The 20,440-nt window shown below is 38.9% G+C and overlaps 1 protein-coding gene and 1 non-coding gene across 2 annotated transcripts; one reads left to right on the top strand and one right to left on the bottom strand.

Moving 5' to 3' along the window:
* Positions 1-958: 958 nt before the first annotated feature.
* LOC133308382 (small nucleolar RNA R71) lies at positions 959-1,063 on the top strand. Its single transcript, XR_009751156.1, has one exon. It is a non-coding gene; the product is annotated as a small nucleolar RNA R71 (small nucleolar RNA).
* A 3,419-nt stretch (positions 1,064-4,482) lies between these two features.
* LOC133308378 (uncharacterized) lies at positions 4,483-7,946 on the bottom strand. Its single transcript, XM_061508998.1, has 3 exons — positions 7,717-7,946; positions 7,211-7,628; positions 4,483-7,011 (listed from the first exon to the last, which is right to left on the bottom strand). The coding sequence occupies exons 1-3, from the start codon at positions 7,944-7,946 to the stop codon at positions 4,483-4,485; spliced, it is 3,177 nt and encodes a 1,058-aa protein (XP_061364982.1).
* Between the last annotated feature and the right edge of the window lie 12,494 nt (positions 7,947-20,440).

Genomic DNA, 20,440 nt, shown 5'->3' with positions numbered 1-20,440 from the left:
TGGTTCACTGACTTTTGTTGTTCCAAGTTCTGCTACAGGTGTTGCGTCATTCGGTTTGATTTCAGCAGACTCATTGCTTTGGACCTTCTCTTCTGGTCCTGTATGAACTTCAAGGTGTGAAGGGTCAGTGGCTTCTTCAACTTCCTTTCCTATGGGCTGTTTTGCTGGTTCGCGCTTTCGATGTCGTGCCACTAAGTCTGGGGATGGTAAGGTTTTTCCATCTCGCAGGCTTATAGCATTACAATGCTCCTGGTTATCTTGAGACGGCTTTTCTGTATCACTAGGGAGTGTCCCTGGTTGCCTCTGTTTGAGTGCTCCAGCCAGCTAACCAATTTGGGTTTCTAGGTTTCGCATGGCTGCGCTGTTCTGATTCATGTACTCCTTGACAGAAGTCTCAAAGGATTGGGACTTCCCTTCACCCTTATCCCAGTTTTGTTGGTTCTGCCTGGGATACGGGGGTCGGTTCTGGTAGTTTCCTCCACTACCTCCAGCATTATTCTGATTCCTCCAGCCTCGGTTATTGTTCCCTTTATGGTTGTCATTGCTCCTGTTGTTGTTGTCATACCCTCCTGCATAGCACACAGCAGCTAGATTGTTACAGTCCTCATATTCACGAGGACCTCCACAAGTGGGGCAACTCTGACTTGATTGAGTCAAAATAAGTTGCTCAGTTGTTTTTTTCTGTTCCATGGGCTTCCAATTTTTTATAGTGTTCTGGAGCGAAGCCATTTGTGCAGAAAGAGCATCAGCTGAGCTTAGCTCAAGAACTCCTGCTTTCTTAGGAGCACTGTGTCGTGTGGGAGGCCATGAAATATGTTTTTTTGAAAGTTTTTCCAACAACTGGTAGGTCTCTGGATAAGTAAAATCCAAAAGATCTCCCCCTGCGGCTGCATCAACAGTTGCTTTCAATGGTGGGGTTAAACCATGATAAAACGTGTGAATGATGCCCCAATCAGAAACTCCATGATTCGGGCAGATTCGTATCAACTCTTTAAAGCGTTCCCACGCTTCATACAGACTTTCTCCATCATACATTTGAAAAGAAGCTATGTCAGCCCTAACTTGGGCTTGTTTTGCTTGGGAAAAAAATCGGGTAACAAACTGTTCCGCCAATTGCTCCCAACTAGTGATGGAGTTTGGGAGCAATGTTCTCCTCCATTCTTTGGCTTTTCCAGCTAAGGAAAATGGAAAAAGCCGCATCCGCATGTTTTCTTCCGAAATACTATGAACTTTGAAATTGTCCACTATCTCAGTGAAATTGTCCAAATGACTGTGAGGGTCTTCCATGGGTAGTCCATGGAACTGACCAGCGTTCATAATCATTTGGAACATTGCAGGTTTTATTTCAAAGTTCAGGATATTCAGAGGAGGGGGAACATATCCTCGTTCTGGACCATTTCTGAAGGGAGCAGCCATATCATTCAATGATGGCCCTCTTCCTCCATTCGGTCCTTGTTCAGGCTCATGATTATGATTTCCATTGTTATCATTGTTTACAACCTCCTCCATTGTACTGTTTTTCAACCTTTGAACTCTTCTTCTATTTCTGAAGGTTCTCTCGGGTTCTGGATCAAAAAGTACTATTTCCAGACCAAGTTCTGTAGGTTCTGTGCTCATACAAATGGAGGAGGTTTATTAAAACAAAAAGACTGCGATTAAACAGCAAAAAAAAAAATGTTTCCTTAAAAACGCCCTTTCTTGCCAAATGACGGCAACGGCACCAATTGCTTGGTTGAACCGAGAGTTGCTCGGGAATATTTCTTTCAGAGAGCAAGAGTGTAGATTAGTAATCAGGATTGCCAACAGGAGCAATCTACTCTGACTAAGAGCAACCCTCTTCAACTATATGCAAGCATACGTGTCAAGCAATATAGGGTATTATAGCCCCAGATTTATCGTCCTCAGGGAGCAGTTGTGAAGTAAGAAGCGCTAAAGGAAACTTAATTTGTAAAATGGAGCAATAAAGGAAATCACTATTCTCAGCTAAGCTTCACAAAGAGCATTCTCTGAGCAGCTAGTTAAACAATGTTAACCATTCTGAACCAGATGAGAGCAGTGAATGACTCAGCATGGTCATCGAATAAAATGGCATCAATTGAAGTAACTTTAAGAGCAGTCAACGAAATGAAAGTAAGATCATCAGCTAGTAAAACACAGTTCAGTTATCGTGAGGAAAAGGTTGTGATAGGAATTGAGTTAAGATTAATTTCAGAAAGAAAAAGATCAAGTAGGTGTTACGGGTTCCATGTTTTCATCCCTTTGGTTAACCCTGCCTGGTAGCATATTTTACAAGTGGATTTTGCTCCTTCCCTTGTTTTGCTATAGGTAAGCAGAGGGTAAGGCCTTACTCTCCACGTTACTCCATAGTACTTGGAGTTATATGCAAGGAAACCATGCTGCCTTCTCAAAAGAGCATGGATTCACATGGCAGTGCTCCCCATTCCAGGTGTTTATCCCTCCTTTCTTCAGGCTAAACTACCCCAGGATTTTGAGAATGCTCCACACGCCTTTGTCAGTGTTTCATCAACCGAGTGGTCCCGGGATGAGGTTGCCAGCCCAAAGGGTTTCACAAAATCAATAAATTAAACCAAAGAGCAACTCAAAATTCATTTATAAAATATGTGTTCCTTACAAAGCTATCCTAAGACAAAAGGGATTACTTCTATGGAACCCTCACCTACTTAGAGGAAGTTAGCTCCTAGTGAGCAATTTTACAAAGAAATAGGAAAACAAAGAGACAACCGGTCCTAGGATGGGTGCTGATTCTTCTTCTCTATGAGGATTGCTTGTTCCTTTTATAGGGTTCTTCATTTGATCTCCATTGTTCCTTTCATCAAGGGTTGCGCTTTGTCTAAATCCTCTCCAATGGTAGCTTTGCTTCTTGCCAGCTTGGCCTTAAATGGAAGTGGTCCCCCTTGCTTTTGGCTCCCTTTGTGAGTAGGAGTATCGGATTCAGGTCAGTACTTCCACTTTCTCTGTTGTAGCTGACGTGGCGGCTCCCCATTGCTCAGCTTCTTTGCTTTCGTACTGTAGCAGAGGCAGCACCTCCACCTTCTCTGCTGTAGCTGACGTGGCGGCTCCCCATTGCTTCCTTTGACTGCTGTTGTACTATAGCAGACTTCTTTTTCCTTTCTGCGCAACACTCCTTCTTCTCTCTTCATTTTGTGGTTCCTTTTGATGGGCCTTAGGCGTCCTGAACAAAGCAAACTAACCCAATAGTTATATGTGAAAAAGATAATGTTAAATTTGCTCCAGGTCTACCTTAATTCCCACTTTCGGCATTGCTCTGGTCCACTATTCAAAACAGTTGCTCTATATGAAAAGAAGAAGGTTGGAGGGAGTGATTTATAACCAAAACATGGGTTTTGTGGAACAATTTACACTTAATGGACCTCAACTCTTGAGGACTATCAGGCTCCTTTTGATAGTTTGGCTTTAATTTTGTATGGTCCTTCCCATCTTGGAGCCAACTTTCCTTCAGCCGCATTCGCCCTCCGATATCCGCCCTTCGAAGAACAAGGTCTCCCACGACAAATGACCGCGGCTTTACCTTTTTGTTGAATCGGTTTGCCATAAGTTGCTTTTCCGCAACATTCTTACAATGAGCAGTGACTCGAGCTTCATCAATCAAATCCAGCTCCACAGCTATTTTGTTACTATTCTGTTTTTCAGTTTGTGATAAAGCTTGGACCCTTCGCCACGATGGTTCTCCAAGTTCGACCGGGATCATAGCCTCGATACCGTAGGTCAATCTGAACGGGTTTTCTCCAGTAGAAGTTTGCATCGTGGTTCTGTACCCCTACAGTACATACCATAGTTCTTCTACCCACTTTCCCTTGGCACATTGCTCCATTCTTTTGTGCAGCCCGACTATGATAACTTGATTTGTCGCCTCGACTTGGCCATTGGATTGAGGGTGTTCCACAGACGCCAAATGATGCCGGATGTGCAGATTTGCCATTAACTCTTGGAAAGTCTTACTTGTGAATTGGGTTTCGTTGTCGGTAACTACCTCGGCTGGAATCCCAAATCTGCAGATCAAGTTCCTTTCGAAGAAGCGCTGCATTCGTGTCGTGGTGATTGTTGCCACTGGCTCCACTTCTATCCATTTAGTAAAGTAATCGAAAGCCAGTATTAACAATTTTAACTGTCCTTCAGCCACAGCAAACAGACCCAAAAGGTCCATCCCCCAGTTAAAGAACGGCCATGAAGCCGTGATCATACTTAACTCTTCTGGTGGTGCCAAAAGGTTCTTGCTGTGCTTCTGGCATTGATCACATTTTTGCACGTGCTCCTTTGCATCATAAACCATAGAGGGCCAGAAATATCCTGCTCTGAGAGATTTCTGGGCTAGTGCCTTACCTCCAATGTGCTGACCATTGATCCCCTCATGGATTTCAAACAGGACATTTCTCGTCCTTTCCGAGTTTAGACACTTTAGCAAGGGGGAATAGGCTCCTTTCCTGTAACGCTGACCTTCCATCATTGTGTATAATGTTGCGTCCTTGACCAGCTTCCGAGCTTCCTCCTTCCGGGGGGTAGGGTTCCGTTTTCTATGTAGTCAATGATGACACTACGCCAATCCTTGCCCTCGGCTATCCGCATGACACATGCGGGTTCTGGGATGTCCTGCTCAACCACCGTCCTGTGGTTTCCCCATCCTTTAGTGCTTGCCAGTTTTGACAGTATATCAGCCCTGCTATTTTCATTTCGCGGAATGTGGTGGACTTCTACCTTTTCGAACTCCGTTATTAACTGTCTTGCGAAATCCAAGTATTTTGCTAACAACGGTCCTTTAGCTTGGTAGCTTCCTCCGATTTGCGATGTGACCAGTTGCGAATCAGTAAAGATTTGCAGTTTCCTTGCCCCGAGCTCCTTTGCCTGCTGAAGCCTGGCTATGAATGCTTCATATTCCGCCTGGTTGTTTGACGTTTCAAATTTCATTTGCAGGGAATATTCTACCGCCACTCCTTCCGGGTTTTCAATGATTACCCCGGCCCCAATACCTTTGGAATTTGATGATCCATCGACGTAGATCTTCCAAGTGTCTGGGTTTGGTGAGATCTCCTTTTGGATTGAAGTTAGCTCTCTGACAAAATCTGCCAGTGCTTGAGATTTGATTGCTTTTCGGCTTTCAAAAACTATGTCGAACTCAGACAATTCCACAGCCCAGGCCATCATCCTTCCTGCTAAGTCGGGCTTGTGTAGGATTTGCCGGATTGGTAAGTCTGATCTGACCACAATCTGGTGCCCTTGAAAATATGATCTGAGCCTTCTAGCCGAGATCATCAAGGCGAAAGCCACCTTTTCTAGCTTCTGATAATGGAGCTCTGCTCCCTGGAGGAGCCGATTCACAAAGTAAATTGGCTGTTGCCCCTCCTCACTTTCTTGAACTAGGACCGAGTTGGCAGCAACATCTCCTACGGAAAGGTAAATTATCAGCGTCTCCCCATTCCTTGGACTAGACAGGACTGGCGGTGATGCTAGCTGTTTTTTTATTTCTTGGAAAACAACCTCACACTCTGAGGTCCACCCATATTGCACCTCTTTTCGCAGAAGTTTGAAAAAGGGTAAAGTTGTTTCCGCAGACCGAGGTAAAAATCTGGTGAGCGAAGCTAGTCTTCCTGTCAACTGTTGGATCTCCTTTTTGCTCGCTGGTGGCTTCATCTCCAGTACGGCTCTGCATTTGTCCGGGTTAGCTTCTATACCCCTATGAGTCAACATAAACCCTATAAACTTTCCTGCCTGGACTCCAAAAGCACATTTAGCCGGGTTTAAACAAATATTGTGCTGCCTTAGTTTTTGGAAGGTTTGCTCTAGATCCTCAATATGAACTGCTGAGTTAATTGATTTAACAATCATGTCATCTATGTATACCTCCACATTTTTACCAAGCTGATCTTCGAATACCTGATTCATCATTCTTTGGTAGGTGGCACCTGAGTTTTTCAGTCCAAAAGGCATCACATTATAACAATAATTTGCCTTTTCTGCGATGAAAGCGGTTTTTTCTTGGTCTTCGGGGTGTAGTGGGATTTGATTATATCCTGAATACGCATCCATGAAGGACAACATTTGGAACTCGGATGAGTTGTCAACGAGCTGATCTATATTAGGCATGGGGTACGTATCCTTGGGACATACTTTGTTCAGATCTGTATAGTCCGTGCACACCCTCCATTTCCCATTTGGCTTTTTTACCATCACCACGTTGGACAGCCAGGTTGTGTATTGTATTTCTCTGATAAACCCTGCTTCCAGCAACTCCTTTACATGATCTTCTAACACCTGCCGACGTTCTGCACTGAGCTTCCTTTTCTTTTGAGCTATCGGTTTTGATCCTGGGTACACCGCGAGCTTATGACAACAAAAGTAAGGGTCCACGCCAAGGATCTCTGAGGATTTCCAAGCGAAGACGTCTGTGTTCCTCCTTAAGCAGTTAGTAAATCGAACTTTGTTCTCTTCTGCCAACCCCTTTCCAATTTTGGCTGTTTGAGTTTTTTCTCCAATGACTACTTCCTCCAGCTCTCCATCGGGTTCCGGCCTTGGGATCTGAGTTTCATCCCTCATGTCTAACTCTACCATGTTTATCGATGTTGGTCCCTTCTTCTTGGAGTTATCCTGCTTATTACTGGGGTTCACGCCGACTGGTGGCTTTAGGTTACTGCCTATTGCTCTGACCGACTTAAAATAGCAATCTCGAGATTCTTTTTGATCCCCAGGAATGGTGATTACCGTGTTCTGCTTACCAATCATCTTGAGCTTCTGATGCTTGGTGGTGACCAGCATATCCCAATCGTGGATAGTTGGCCTTCCCAGAATTACGTTATACTCCGACGGGAAGTCAGCCACTATGAATCTTATCCTTTCCGACTTGTAAGCCTCCTTTGTTGCCAAGGTAAGCCTCAGTTCAATGTATCCCTTAGGGATAGTATCGCGGCCATTGAACGCAATCAAAGCCGTGTTGCAGGGTTTCAAATCTTCCACATCCAGGTTCATTTTCTGGAATGCCTGCCACAGAATTATGTCGGCACAGCTGTCAGTTATCTACGAACATTTTCTTGACTTTACAGTTGACTATTGTGCCAGTGATAACTAACACGTCAATGTGTCCCGACATGACATCCTCCAATTCTTTCTTTGTAAAAAACAGCAGTGGTGCTTCTGGTTCGGCTCCTTTAAACTTGGGCTATTCTCGAATCGAAAACACCTCTCTTAAATACTTTCTCTTGGCATTCATTGTATCACCTCCTCCACCAAAACCCCCGCTAATAACATTGCACTCAAACTCAGGTTCTATGAATTCATCATCCTCTTCTTTGGCCGGCTTCTTACCTCGGCCCTCATCCCTGAACTTTTTTTCTCGGGGAGGGCTCATAAGCCGTCCTCCTCTCCTCTTCTTGTTATTCTTCCACCCTTGAGTTCTTATCAAGTATTGATGCAACTTTCCTTCCCTGATATATCTTTCAATTGCGTCCCTTAGATCCCAGCATTCATTGGTTGTGTGGCCAGGGCCATCATGGAACGCGCAATATCGAGATTGGTCCAGGCTGGCTGGATTCAGTAATGGCCGTGGCCTATCCACCCTCTTCATTTCGGTGGATGCTACCTCTCTCCAGATTTGGGATCTGGACGAATTCAGAGGTGTATATTCTATCAAATTTAACTTTAGTTGAAACTTTCTCTTCTGGCCTTTTACCCCGGAAATCACTTTGCCTTCGATTTCCGAGTTTCTCCATCTGGCTATGGTGTTGCCTTGGGTCTACATTTTCAATCTCCATCTGCTCGAGCTCCAAATATTTTTTGGACCGTGCAGTGAACTCAACTAGAGTTCGGACTGGGTTTTTGTATACGGATCTAGCTAACCTGGAGGATCCGTGGAGGCCGGCAATCACCAAATGTAAATGAACATTCTCAGACAACCCGAGAACTTGTAAGGCGGCCATTTTGAAGCGGTCTAAATACTTCTGCAGCGTTTCGCCAGGTTGCTGTTTTATTTTTCCCAGCGCGAATTCGGACTTCGGCTATTTTTTACTCGTAGCAAAATTCAGCAAGAATCTACCTCCGAACTCTTCAAACGATCTGATGGATCCCGCTGGTAGAGGTGAGAACCATGATTGAGCTTCTCCCGTCAACGTGGTCGCAAATAACCGGGTTATCAACGGCTCTTCAATTACCTTAATGTACATCGCCGTATCAAAGGCATCCAAATGCACTTGGGGGTTTTGCGCTCCATCGTATTTTGGAATTTTAGACAAGTTGAGGTTCTCTGGAAATGGTGCATCCACGATCTCGTCAATGAAGGGGCTGTCATTGTGCTGCCCCCTGTGATACTTCCTCCTGTAGACCCCGGATACGTCGTTCGGGTTTGGGTTTCGGGATGGGCGTCTCCAATCTGAAGACTGGGGGTTCTTTTCCAGCCTTCCCGGTTGTCCTATGTCGCCGTTGCGAACTTCAGGTCCTTGATTATGAACCACATTGGGTATACTTCTCTGAGGACGGCTTTCGATATTTCCAATTCCTCTCCCCCGACCCCGGGTCCCATCAGGGTTCGCCTGGGTGCTAGTGATCTGCAGATCATTCATGACCCGTGTTATGGCTCGTTCGGGGTTCGGGTTGGCAGCTCGACCTACTCGAGCCTCCAGCTCTCGCATCTGTCTGGCATCTGCCTCCCTTTCAAGCCTGTATCTTCTCTCCATCTCTTCCATTCTTTGAAGTACCGCAGCAACAACCAGATCTGTTACCCGAGAATCACCAACTGCACCGTTTGGTGCCTGCACAGCATCCGTTGTTTGTTCCTCCATCGGTTGTAACCCTTGCACGTATGGGGCATCTGGATTGACAGCTGGAGTTGATGCCGAATCGGAGTGCACATCACTCACGTGCACTGCATCGGTATCTATCTGCCGATGATCCGATGGATTCTCCTTGATTGGAGAAATAGACTGGATCCTGGAATTCGATCTTGATGGTTGTCGAAATCCACTTCTTGTCGTTCTCACCATCGTGGGTTTCGATCACGTAGTAGTGGAAAAGTGTTCCCACAGATGGCGTCAATGTTCTGCCGTGGGCAGAGGTGTCCGACCGTAAGTCGATTGTTTGATCTTGGATCTATAGCTTTCTCTTTAGATACCTATGGATTAGGTATCTTGGGGACAACGAATCACTACACACATTATGATGGCCTTAGCCTGAAGGGGTGTGTGTGTGCGATGTCGTGCTTGAAAGAAAATAGGGTTTGAGAGATCAGCCATACCTGTGGTCCTTAGCTTCTATTTATAGAGCTTACTTTTGGGCTTGTGTAGGTTGGGCTTCTTGCTGTCGTGGGCCTTTCCCTAGTCCATAACAGAAACCAAGCGCGAAATGAGATGTATGAAATGCAAATGAGCAAAGCCAAAACACGCAAACAACATGTACAGAGATATTTGGGCACAAAACTCAAAAGGCAAGGGGCAAAACAGATGTTTCACAAGGGGCACAATGCCATTAAGACTTTGTGAGTTGCTTTTAGGAAGGAAGAGAATGAAAGGAAATGGAGTATTTTAGAAAGTCCTTCCCTTATTTGTGAATTTAAAAAAATAAGGGGAAGAAATTGGGAATTTTTACTAAACCCTCCAAAATCCTCCTTCTTCTTAAAATTAAAGTTCCCCCAAATTAGGGGGTTTGAAGGAGAAATATTAAAAATTACTTATATACCCTTAGCATTAAAATGTGAAAATTACATAAATGTGAATCATTTTTAAATATGACATTATTAGAAAAGTCTCAAATACCAATAGAATTTATCGACAAAAAATATTTCGTCAAAAATAGTTATGAAATTTTTTATGAAAATCATATACGTCAAAAAATTGCCATCAAAACTTAAGACGAAATTAGAGACGGAACCAGATTTTGTCATAATCAGTGACATAAATTTTTTACGAAAAAAATTCCGTCAAAATTATTGATAGAATCTAAGTTCCGTCAAAAAATTTCACAAAAATATTTTCGTCTAAAATTTTGACGAAACACATTTCCATCGAAAAGTTTCGACATAAAACAATTACGTCAACATTTTTTACGGAAAATATTTTCATCAAAATTTTCTGCAAAAATATTCGAGGAAAATTATTTCCTTCAAAATTGTGACAAAAACAATTATGTAAAATGTTTTAAACGAAAAAAAAAATTTGTCAAAATTCTTTAGGGAATCTAAATTTCGTCAAAATATTTCAAAAAAAACATATTCATCGAAATTTTTGTCGAAAAATATTTCCATCAAAATTTTCAACAAAAAAAATTTCCACCAAAAAAATTTGACGGAAAAAAATTTCATCAAAATTCTTTACAGAATTCGAAAGTATTTGACAGAAACATTTTCGTTGAACTTTTTAATAAAAAAAATTTCTGTCAAATTTTTTAACAAAACACCTTTCTGTCGAAAATTCTCGACGGAAAATATTTCCGTCAAGTTTTTTGATACAACACATTTCCATCAAAATTTTCAACAAAACACATTTCTGTCAAAAATTTTGACAGAAAATATTTCCGTAAAAAATTTTGACGAAAAATATTCGGATAAAAAATTTTAACGGAAAAAATATTTTGTCAAAATTCTTTACAGAATCTAAATTTTGTCGAAAGTTTCGAATGAAACATTTTCCTAAAATTTTTGACAAAACAATTGTCGTCGAATTTTTTGTCAGAACACATTTTCATCAAAATTTTGAACGGAAAACATTTTGTCAAAATTTTTGACAGAATTCTTTTTCGTTTAAAACATTCGATGGAGGAAATCATTTTCGTCAAAACTTTTGACGAAAACTAAATTTTGATAGAAGATTTATTTTTGTGAAAATTTTTATCGGAGAAAAAATTTCATCGCTTTTTGACGAAAAGTATTCTGACGAAAAAATAATTTTGTGACAAAATTTTCGTCATTTGCATTGTAGAAATTTCTTCGAAAATATGATCTTTTTTAGTATTGTGAAAAGTATATAAATAATGTTGTTAGAAATTTTAAATTTAATTTAATTTGTAAAATATAACAATTATATTAATTTTTAAAAAAGGTTGAAATGGTAAAAATATTTCATTATCCCTCCATTTTTTCTCCCTCGCCATTTTTTAACTTCCAAACAAGTGAAGGGAATATCCTCAAATTTCCTTCCCCTCCTTCCTCTCTCTTTCCCTTGGATCCCCTCTCTTCCCTTCCTCTCCAAACTCCCAAACAAAGCCTAAGATAGGCATTTGCAGCATCTCATTGTATGAAATGCGAAGGAAGGACACCTTCTCCAACGCACAATGCTTTTTTTTTTTTTTTTTGGTAAGCTACGCACAATGCCTCTACTACAAGGCGTTTTGCACCCATTGTCATTGTACAATGGTTAGCAGGGAAATGGTATCCCATGCGATAAGGCTCTATAGCTTATCATGGAATGCCCTCTAAAATATTATAGACATGGGCTACTAACACTTAGCCCAATTTACTGTGCCTACAAAGTGGGCCGGCCAAAACAGGTTGGACATCCCAATCCTCTCGGATTGAACATTTCTCCCGTCTTTTATCTTTAGTTTTTAATTCCAAAGTAGTTTCAAATAATCAAGACAATAATATGTAATAAAATTAATCTATTAAATCCATACATGAAATTTAATATGTATCCATCATTCTTTACTACTCTATGATAACCTTGAAACTTTTAACTTCAGTTATTCATTATTTTTTGCATTTTCCTCTTCACAAATTACCAAATCAGGAACACATTTCCAACACTCAAAGTTCACGGTTAAATAATACGGTCTCATTTGGTTGTTCTTATCAAAATCGTATAGAATGTAGGGACGTGCAAAATAACCAAAAAATTGAACCGAATCATGAACCAAACTGAACAGCACTTAAAATAATTGATTTTTAAAAATCAATTCATGAACCGAACCGGTTTTTAAAGAACCAGTTCATGAATCGAATCGGTTTTTAGAACTAGTTTAATAACCAAACCGTTTTCGAATCGAACTAAATTGATTTTTATAATTTTTTTTTTATAATTTTTTTTTCTTTTCAAAATAGGGTCGACCCGAATCGATTCCGAACCGAATCACTTTCGAACCGAACCACTTTTAAACCGAATCGAATTATTTTCGAACCCGAACCATTTAAATCAATTTAGTTCAATTTTTCAAAAAATTCAATTTGGTTCGACTCATGCACATCCCTTAATAGAATGTGACTACTCAAAATTTTAGAACTCGTGACTAATCGATATTTATGGAATAATATTTTAGATACAACTCTTTACATATTTGAAAAGTCACCCTGAATTAATTATAATCCAACTAAGTTATGAATTCATTGGTTCTCATCATTATTTTACTATGTAGATTTTCAATGATTCTGCACACTTTTTTTATGCGCCCCCCCCCCCCCCCCCCCCCCCCCCCCCCCGCAACAACAACAAATATGGAGTTCCGAGGTGTTGACTTATTCTTGTAAAAGGGGGCCCAATTTTGTTCCAATTTAATATTCCAGGTTTTGTGGTATTCTCCTTTGGAAATGACAAGAGGATCGAACCTTCTTTTCCACTAGTTCTATCTAATCATGAATATAAACCTTTATGATATTTTAAAACAAACTCGGATTGATAAAATTGAAAATGGTTGGACTTCCAAATAAATTATGCAAATTCAAATCTCACAACTAAGTTTTATTCTCCCTTTCTCTTCGGGTAGGGTCTTGTAGCCAATCTTCAAGACCCATTTTGGTGACTAACCCTGTTGTATATATTTTGAATTCGAACTCAAATCCTGATCCATTAATTTGCAGGCCCAAGGTTCAGACCCAAATATGCAGAGCTTGGGTACTTTTGATAGATATTCTTCTCATTGCCAAGATGCTGAACTATCTCCATCTCTTAGATCTCTCACCCCTTTTATAATTGCATATCTTAAACACAATTGAAAAAGAATCTTCTACTAAATTAATTATCTTGTTATATAAAGGGCTACTCACACGGATTAGGTACACACAATTTTTAAGGTATTCTTGTCCTTCTTGTTCCTTACTAATGTAACCTTACTAATCTAAGGATCGAAGTGCATTTTACAAGTGCATCATCCTTCACTATGTCGCAATAGTAGTCACTTTAAGAGAATTAAACCATTTCAACAAGACTCAAAGTGATAAATTTGGGTCTTTGCTCTCCTTTAGGTAGTGTTTGGTTGAAGAATTATTTTGGGATTGATGGGAAAGTGTAAGTGGATATTGGAGAATACCACGTTTGGTTCAGGTTTTTTCAAAAAAATACTAGGCAAATGGGATAGATGGGAAAATGACTTTTGTGTTAATTTTTGGATGAAATTTACTGTTACAGAATATCACATGAGATGTGGTATTTTGAGATAACTGGGGAAGTGAAAAAACAGGTGCGAAGTTTCTCCCGAACATAGATTTTGCAAATTTAAATAAATTTCCCTGGTAATATTTTGGTCAACCAAACAACTTTTTTTATATTTTTCTACCAAACTCACTTTCCAACCATTTCCCTAGTAATTACATTTTCCTAGTATTCAAAAAATTTCTCCTCAACCAAACACCCTAGTGTTACTTACCATACATTTATCCAAGCACCTGGGGTTTAATAATAATAATAATAATAATAATAAACACGACCTAATGGGATTCTTAAATCTCAGTAGATATACATTCCATGCACACTGTATACATATTCTAGAGAATCTAGACTTTAGGAATATTGGTACGTGAAATTCGCATCATCACCACTAGACCGACCTAGATACTAACATATACATATTCAAAGCCAAAAATAACGTACGAATAGTCAAGTGTGCTTCCCTATGTGCTACTTACCGCGGGTTTAGGTGGGAAAAAGAAGAAGCTGATGTGCCGCATCTTTTCCTCCCAACGCCATAAGAAAAATAACATCTTTTAGTAGCTTGTAATATACACAAATAATTTTGTGTAGTTCGAACTTGTAATGTCTGAATTACTGTCCTTATTTCAATGGCCAAAACATATCGACTTAAAGCGCATATGAACAAAAGTTTATTGCAAAAATATTGAACTTTGTTAAAAGCAAAATATATACAATAATAAAAAAAGAAAAGATTTTTCTGGAGTTGAGAAATCGAACAGAGAAAAAGACAATTGGCTGTTAAAAAACCAAGATCGACGGTGGGGATTGGGTACCCAACTTCTATAAATTAAATCTTTTGAACACTACGCCGGGTTTTTGACCACTATAGCCTTTTTTTAATAATTAATTACCAAATTGACCCTATTTATAAACTATTTCAAAAATTTAACCTCTCCAGAAAACATAACACCAATCTGCCCCTGTTTGACCGTTGACCATGAAGCCTACCCGGGTACACCCCTACCTACCCAGGTAAATTTTAAAATTTTTTACCTACCCGGGTACACCCCTCCCTACCCGGGTATATTTCTTGAATCTGGAAAATGTTTGAATTATTTACCCGGGTAGGGAGGGGTGTACCCGGGTAAATAATCATAATCTGGTTGTGTGCGCCCATCCTCTTTGTGTGAACAGCAAATGAAAATCTCTAAATTGAAGGACTAACGCATGGAGAACAAAATCTGAAAACAGGTTATTGATGAAAGATATTCCACTGGATCATATGCCTGAGATTAGTGAAGCAAATAATCAAGGTTCTGCTCCAACAAAGGATGCTATTACATGTCACCAGTCAGACAATTCAAAAAAATGTTCAGAATTAGAGGTGAAGGAATTGGGCGTTGACAAGCTTGAGTTGTGGAAAACTGTAAAAAAGAGACAACTGAAGATGGCAAGAGGAAGATGTTGGAGAGGGTTGTCTCAGATGCTCAGAAATTGGCCATTCTTAAAATGACTCTGCAAGGTTTGAAAAAGAAACCAGAAACAAAGAAGAAAAGCAAGAAGAGAAAAGCTTGAGTTATGATTATTTACCCGGGTACATCCCTCTCTACCCGGGTAAATAATTCAAACATTTTCCAGATTCAAGAAATATACCCGGGTAGGGAGGGGTGTACCCGGGTAGGTAAAAAATTTTAAAATTTACCCGGGTAGGTAGGGGTGTACCCGGGTAGGCTTCATGGTCAACGGTCAAACAGGGGCAGATTGGTGTTATGTTTTCTGGAGAGGTTAAATTTTTGAAATAGTTTATAAATAGGGTCAATTTGGTAATTAATTATTAAAAAAAGGCTATAGTGATCAAAAAGCCACACTACGCCATATATAGAACACAAGAAGGAAAGCAAATGGAGAGCAATTCCAATAATCATCTGGCTCCAAGGTGAGCAAATTATTGCTGCTTCAAGGTTATATATACCTTGAATTTGGAAAAGAAGTTAAATGGAATTTGGAAAAGTAAAAAAGAAAATTCTAGAAATAATACCTTTTAAAAAGAAAAGAAAAAGAAAACTAAATGGTAACGTAACAGAGGTTGTAGCTTCCAAGAGGCTAACTAAATCGTGAGGTGGATTTCCAAAGACGCTCTGATTTCCCATCACTTTTGATTTGCCATTCTTTCATAGCCCAAATTTTAACTTCTGTGATGATATTTGGGTTTGTTGATCATGCGTTAATAATAGTAGCTGCATTTAGTAATCCACTTCATGAATCATTGTGATATTTTTTTTATTGATAAAACTTTAGGTGGATTAAACGCCTGCATGTTTTTTTTATAATATTCTCCGTTCAAATCAAAATTATCAATCAATATTAATTTAATAATTTTATCTTTTAGTAAAAAGTAATTTATACTTTTTTTAAACAATTTATACTTTATTAATGCAGTTTATATTACTTACGATCAACGTTTTTTTTAATAAACAATAATATAAAAACATTTGATTATTATGTTAAAAAATTTCAAAAAGAATTGACATAATATATCAAAATAAATAATATGGTGTAGCATTTAAAATTAAAAAAAAATTATATTTTGCAATAAAATTTTATTTTATACCAATGTCAATTTATTAAAAAAATCTATATATAACAGCAGAAATAAAGAAATGGGTAAATAAATATGTTGACTTGTATATTCTTTTATAATTGGAAAGATTTAATTTCTGATTTGATTGACCAATTTATATACCAATTAATGAAAATTCGTTACATGGAGAGACCGTAGGAATTATGTTGGAGAGATTTTAGGAGTTTTTAATTTTATGATTATTTGTAATTTTCTTCCTTGATTTGTGGCTGATTTGTAGTCTGAATTATAACTGATTTGTAACTCTAATACTTTGTATATAATGACCTCTATTGAGGTAGAAGAAATACAAATGAATTAATATTCTATAGAGTTCCTTGAATTTTAACATGGTATCAGAGCCTCTCTTCTAATCCAGCAAAGGGACTGAGAAATCAGTCTCACATGTATCCATACTTGAAGTGTAATTCTGAATCATCTTCACCTTTCTTTCATTATTCTATTCTCCCTAGCAAAGCAATGGCCACTACCTCTAATTAAAGTCCCCAGCAGCCCACTACCAATGCTGCTTACTCGGGTACTATTGGTAAAACTCCTTTTTTCCCTGCATGTTCTAGAGATGATATTTGAATAATTGACACTGGAGCTTTTGATCATATGATAAAGGATTCTAGTAAGTTGCATTATTTTTTTCCTTCTTCCCAATCATTCATTTCTACTGTTAATGGTAGTACATCTTCTATCATTGGTAAAGGATATTTTATCTTCGCTGAACATCTTCATTTGACTTCTGTTTTGTTTGTCCCTTCCCTTGAATATAACTTAATTTCTGTAGCACAACTTACTAGTACCTTGAATTGTACTGTCACCTTTTGGCCCTCATTTTGTGTGTTACAGGATGTTTTCACCCGAAAGACTCTTGGCTATGGTGTTAAGCGAGACAAACTTTATTATCTGAATGTTACCGGAAAGAGACAGAATAAATTGGGAGAGGTCAATCATGCCAATAGTGAAGATAAGGCTCGGGAAACAATTTGGCTTTAGCATAAAAGACTAGGACATCACTTTTTTGGCTATTTGAAAAAATTACATCCAAAATTGTTTTCTAGTTTGAATATTGATGATTTCCATTGTAACACATGTGAACTAGCAAAAAGCCATAGTATTTCCCATTCTCCTAGTAGTAATAAAAGTTTAATTCCTTTTGAAGTTGTTCACTCGGATGTTTGGGGACCAGCTGGTGTCCCTTCCCTATCTAAAACACGATACTTTGTGACATTTATAGATGGATGTACTCGAATGACATGGGTCATGTTGTTACATAAGAAAAGTGATGTATTTACAGCCTTCCAAACTTTTCACCGAATGGTAGCCACTCAATTTCAATGCCAGATCCGAATTTTACAGTCTGATAATGGGACCGAATATACAGATAAGTCTTTTGTGCAGTTCTTGAATCACGAAGGGATTAGACATCAGATCTCTTGTACTTATACACCACAGCAAAACGGTTTGGCCGAAAGGAAGAATAGACAACTTGTGGAGGTTGTTTATGCCTCTCTTTTTGGCATGAATATGCCCCATATTTACTGGGGTGAAGCTGTTCGCTCTGCTACTTATCTGATTAATCATACCCCTTTTAGTGTCATTGTAAGAACCCGCACCGTTAAATTAGGAATTTAATTAATTTAAATGTGAATTTAGGAAATAATTTCATAATTGACCCTAATAATTATGAGAAGGCTTAAATAATCATAGTAAGTGATTAATAATGTTGAAAGTCGCTTTTCTGACGAAAAGTGCAGATATCGATTCTGCCTCACAGTATAAATGCTTACCGATGAAGTATCCCGAAAAATTATGAAAAGTATCTAAATATCACTAGAATAATATCTAGAACTGGTATAACAAGTTTCAAGTCAAAATAATGAGAACTGGCATCAGAACTGATATCGGCTACGTAAAAGCGCGTACCGACAAAGTGCTGGGAAAAATAAAATAAAAATATGAAAAATCTTAAAAAATGGCTAGGTTCAGAATCCAAAGTTTGGGATTAAAATGATAAGCATAAATATTAGTACTAATACCGACGATTAATTAAGTGGACCTATTTATACTTAGTGGCACAAAGCCCTAGGTCAGATTGTAGCATTTTTCCACGTAGTGTTTTTGGTTCATTTTACCTTCCTCCCTCTTGGCACCTTCATTTTGCTCCATGAAAACTCCTCAAGACACCACTTTATGAGAGATTATTCATCTCTAACCTTGTAAACACTTAGTAGTTAGCATTGCGAGGGAGCTTGAGGGATTCATTTCTGAGAGTCAGCCTCTGTTTGGTGGTGTGTTGTTGTTGTCCACTTTGGTTGTGAGGGTGATAGCCATGTATTTGGTTGTGGGATCTTGAAGGAGCCATTTTGAGTGATAAAGGACTAAGCTTTGGTTCATTTTCGTGGCTTTACAAAGTCAGCACCTTGGAGCAGTGTTGGAGGCTCCAAGTCAGTGTCTTTTCTGAGTTTTCAAGTCCTAAGGTAAGCCATGATCATCCCTTTTGAAATTTCCATGGTTTGAACTTGTGTGAGTCTTTAAAAAGAGAAACTTGAACCATTTGAGCTAAAGGCTGGTAATCTATGTCTAAAATATGTTAATGAACATCTGTTTACGGAGTCATTCGATTCCAAATCACAATTGGACCCTTAAAAATGGAATTATGCATAAAACTGCTCGAGTTTTTGCATTCTGTCTGATAAGTATTCGAATATTTCTCGTGAAGTATTCGAATACTCATCAGTGGGTAGTCGATACTCTTTGAAGGAGAATTGGGATACTTTTCTGGGAAGAAAAGTATTCGGATACCATAGTATAGTAGTCGAATACTGGGTAGTATTCGAATACTGTTGGGAAAGTATTCGGATACCTTCTGGTATGCGAATATTTAAGTGAAAGTATTCGGATACTTTCTAGAGACTTGGAGTATTCGAATACTCATCGAGGAGTATTCGAATACCTCCTGCAGAATTAGCCTTAAATCACTTAAGACAAGTTGGAAAGCCTTAAACACTTAGCAAAACGTTGAGCTTTGAATAATAATGATTATTTCTATTACAAACAGATTGTGATTGTGCTGTTTATGGACATTGATCTAGTGTGGACTTGGCTTGGATTGATTTCTTAAGAGGTAAGCTTTCATGTCCTCGGTTTTGCCATTGTTGGTTCCACCATACCTCATGGAGGGATGGTTTATATGCATGATGTGTTTTCATGTATTGATAATTGAAATGCTTCTGAGTTGTTAAGTGTAAGTGCCTTATGATATGTATGTATTGTTCCACCTAGACGGTAAGCCTGAGTATGTGACATCATACAAGATGGTGATTCTGTGGGTGAGTGCAAATAGCATCTTGCACTGATTGTAGGTTATAAACGTATGTAATTCCTGCATGTTCTCTGGCCAGTAGGATCTTGACACACATGACATGATTATATGCTGCATTGCACAGATTTTGAAACTTATATTATTATACTGCTTTTGAACTTATATTGCACATGTAAGTGAGCTTGGGGTGGAGAGATCCTTGAGGACCCCTTGTCTTACCGAGATTTCTTTTTAGAGATCTCACCCTACGTTTGGGGCATATTTTCAGGTTTAGGTACCTCGGGGGTGGATACCTCGGGCGGCAGGAGGCCGGATCTTAGTTGACTGATGCATGCTGATTATACTGTTATGATTGGATGCTGCTTTAAACTATATTTTCAGTATATTGTTATATGATTCGAGACTCTGTTGGGCTTTGTTACCTTATTTGGTGAGCATGGGGGTTGTCCATGTCACATTGATGTTAGTTATGCTCGTAGCTTTGAGTTGTATAAACTATCAGGATTTGTCCGGTCTACGTGTTCTAGTTCCGTGACTAGAGACACCATTATTTATATAATGAGGTATTTCAGTTAGTTGTTTAATTGCAATCTACATACAGGCTTATTTTGTAAAAAGATTAAGTAATCAACTTGGTAATTAATAATGATGTCATAATTGAAAAGAAAAAGTTAATTCCGCATTTTAATTAAGCAGCGCTTAATACGATGATATGATAACAAATCGGGTATACACGGGGTGTTACAGTCATCAACTTTGTGACTCCGCAACAGAAGTTTGAATCACTACTTTCAGTTCCCCACATTTCCAATCTTGAGCCTCGTGTGTTTGGCTGCACTGTTTATGTCCATATTCCCAAAGTACTGCGTAACAAACTAGATACATGTGCTAAAAGGTGTGTGTTTGTTGGTTACTCTGATGTTTAGAAAGGATACCGGTGTTATGATCCCCAACAACAAAAAGTACATATCACTCTAGATGTCTCTTTTCGAGAATTTGAACCTTATTATTCAAGGGGAGTTTCTGGGTCTCCTCTTTAGGGGGAGAGTTACTATAAAGAGCAAGACCAATTAACCACCTTGAATGGAGGAGAAATTGAAGCAACACATACAGGTGTGGAGAATGTTGAAG

Source organism: Gastrolobium bilobum, unplaced genomic scaffold, assembly GCF_033153095.1.
Source record: "Gastrolobium bilobum isolate Gb01-03AN ecotype WA unplaced genomic scaffold, APGP_CSIRO_Gbil_v1 utg2951, whole genome shotgun sequence".
Lineage (NCBI taxonomy): Eukaryota > Viridiplantae > Streptophyta > Magnoliopsida > Fabales > Fabaceae > Gastrolobium > Gastrolobium bilobum.
The sequence above is the reverse complement of the archived record's forward strand: the minus strand, read 5'-3'. Positions and strand labels throughout refer to the sequence as shown.

Excerpts from the sequence above, each read along its gene's own strand:
- LOC133308378 (XM_061508998.1), bottom strand. The coding sequence starts at position 7,946 with ATGGCCGCCTTACAAGTTCTCGGGTTGTCTGAGAATGTTCATTTACAT. Across the intron at positions 7,629-7,716 it reads GAGAAACTCGGAAATCGAAG|ATCCCAAATCTGGAGAGAGG; the intron begins GCAAAGTGATTT and ends GAATTCGTCCAG. Across the intron at positions 7,012-7,210 it reads AGAGAAAGTATTTAAGAGAG|GCATTCCAGAAAATGAACCT; the intron begins GTGTTTTCGATT and ends ATTCTGTGGCAG.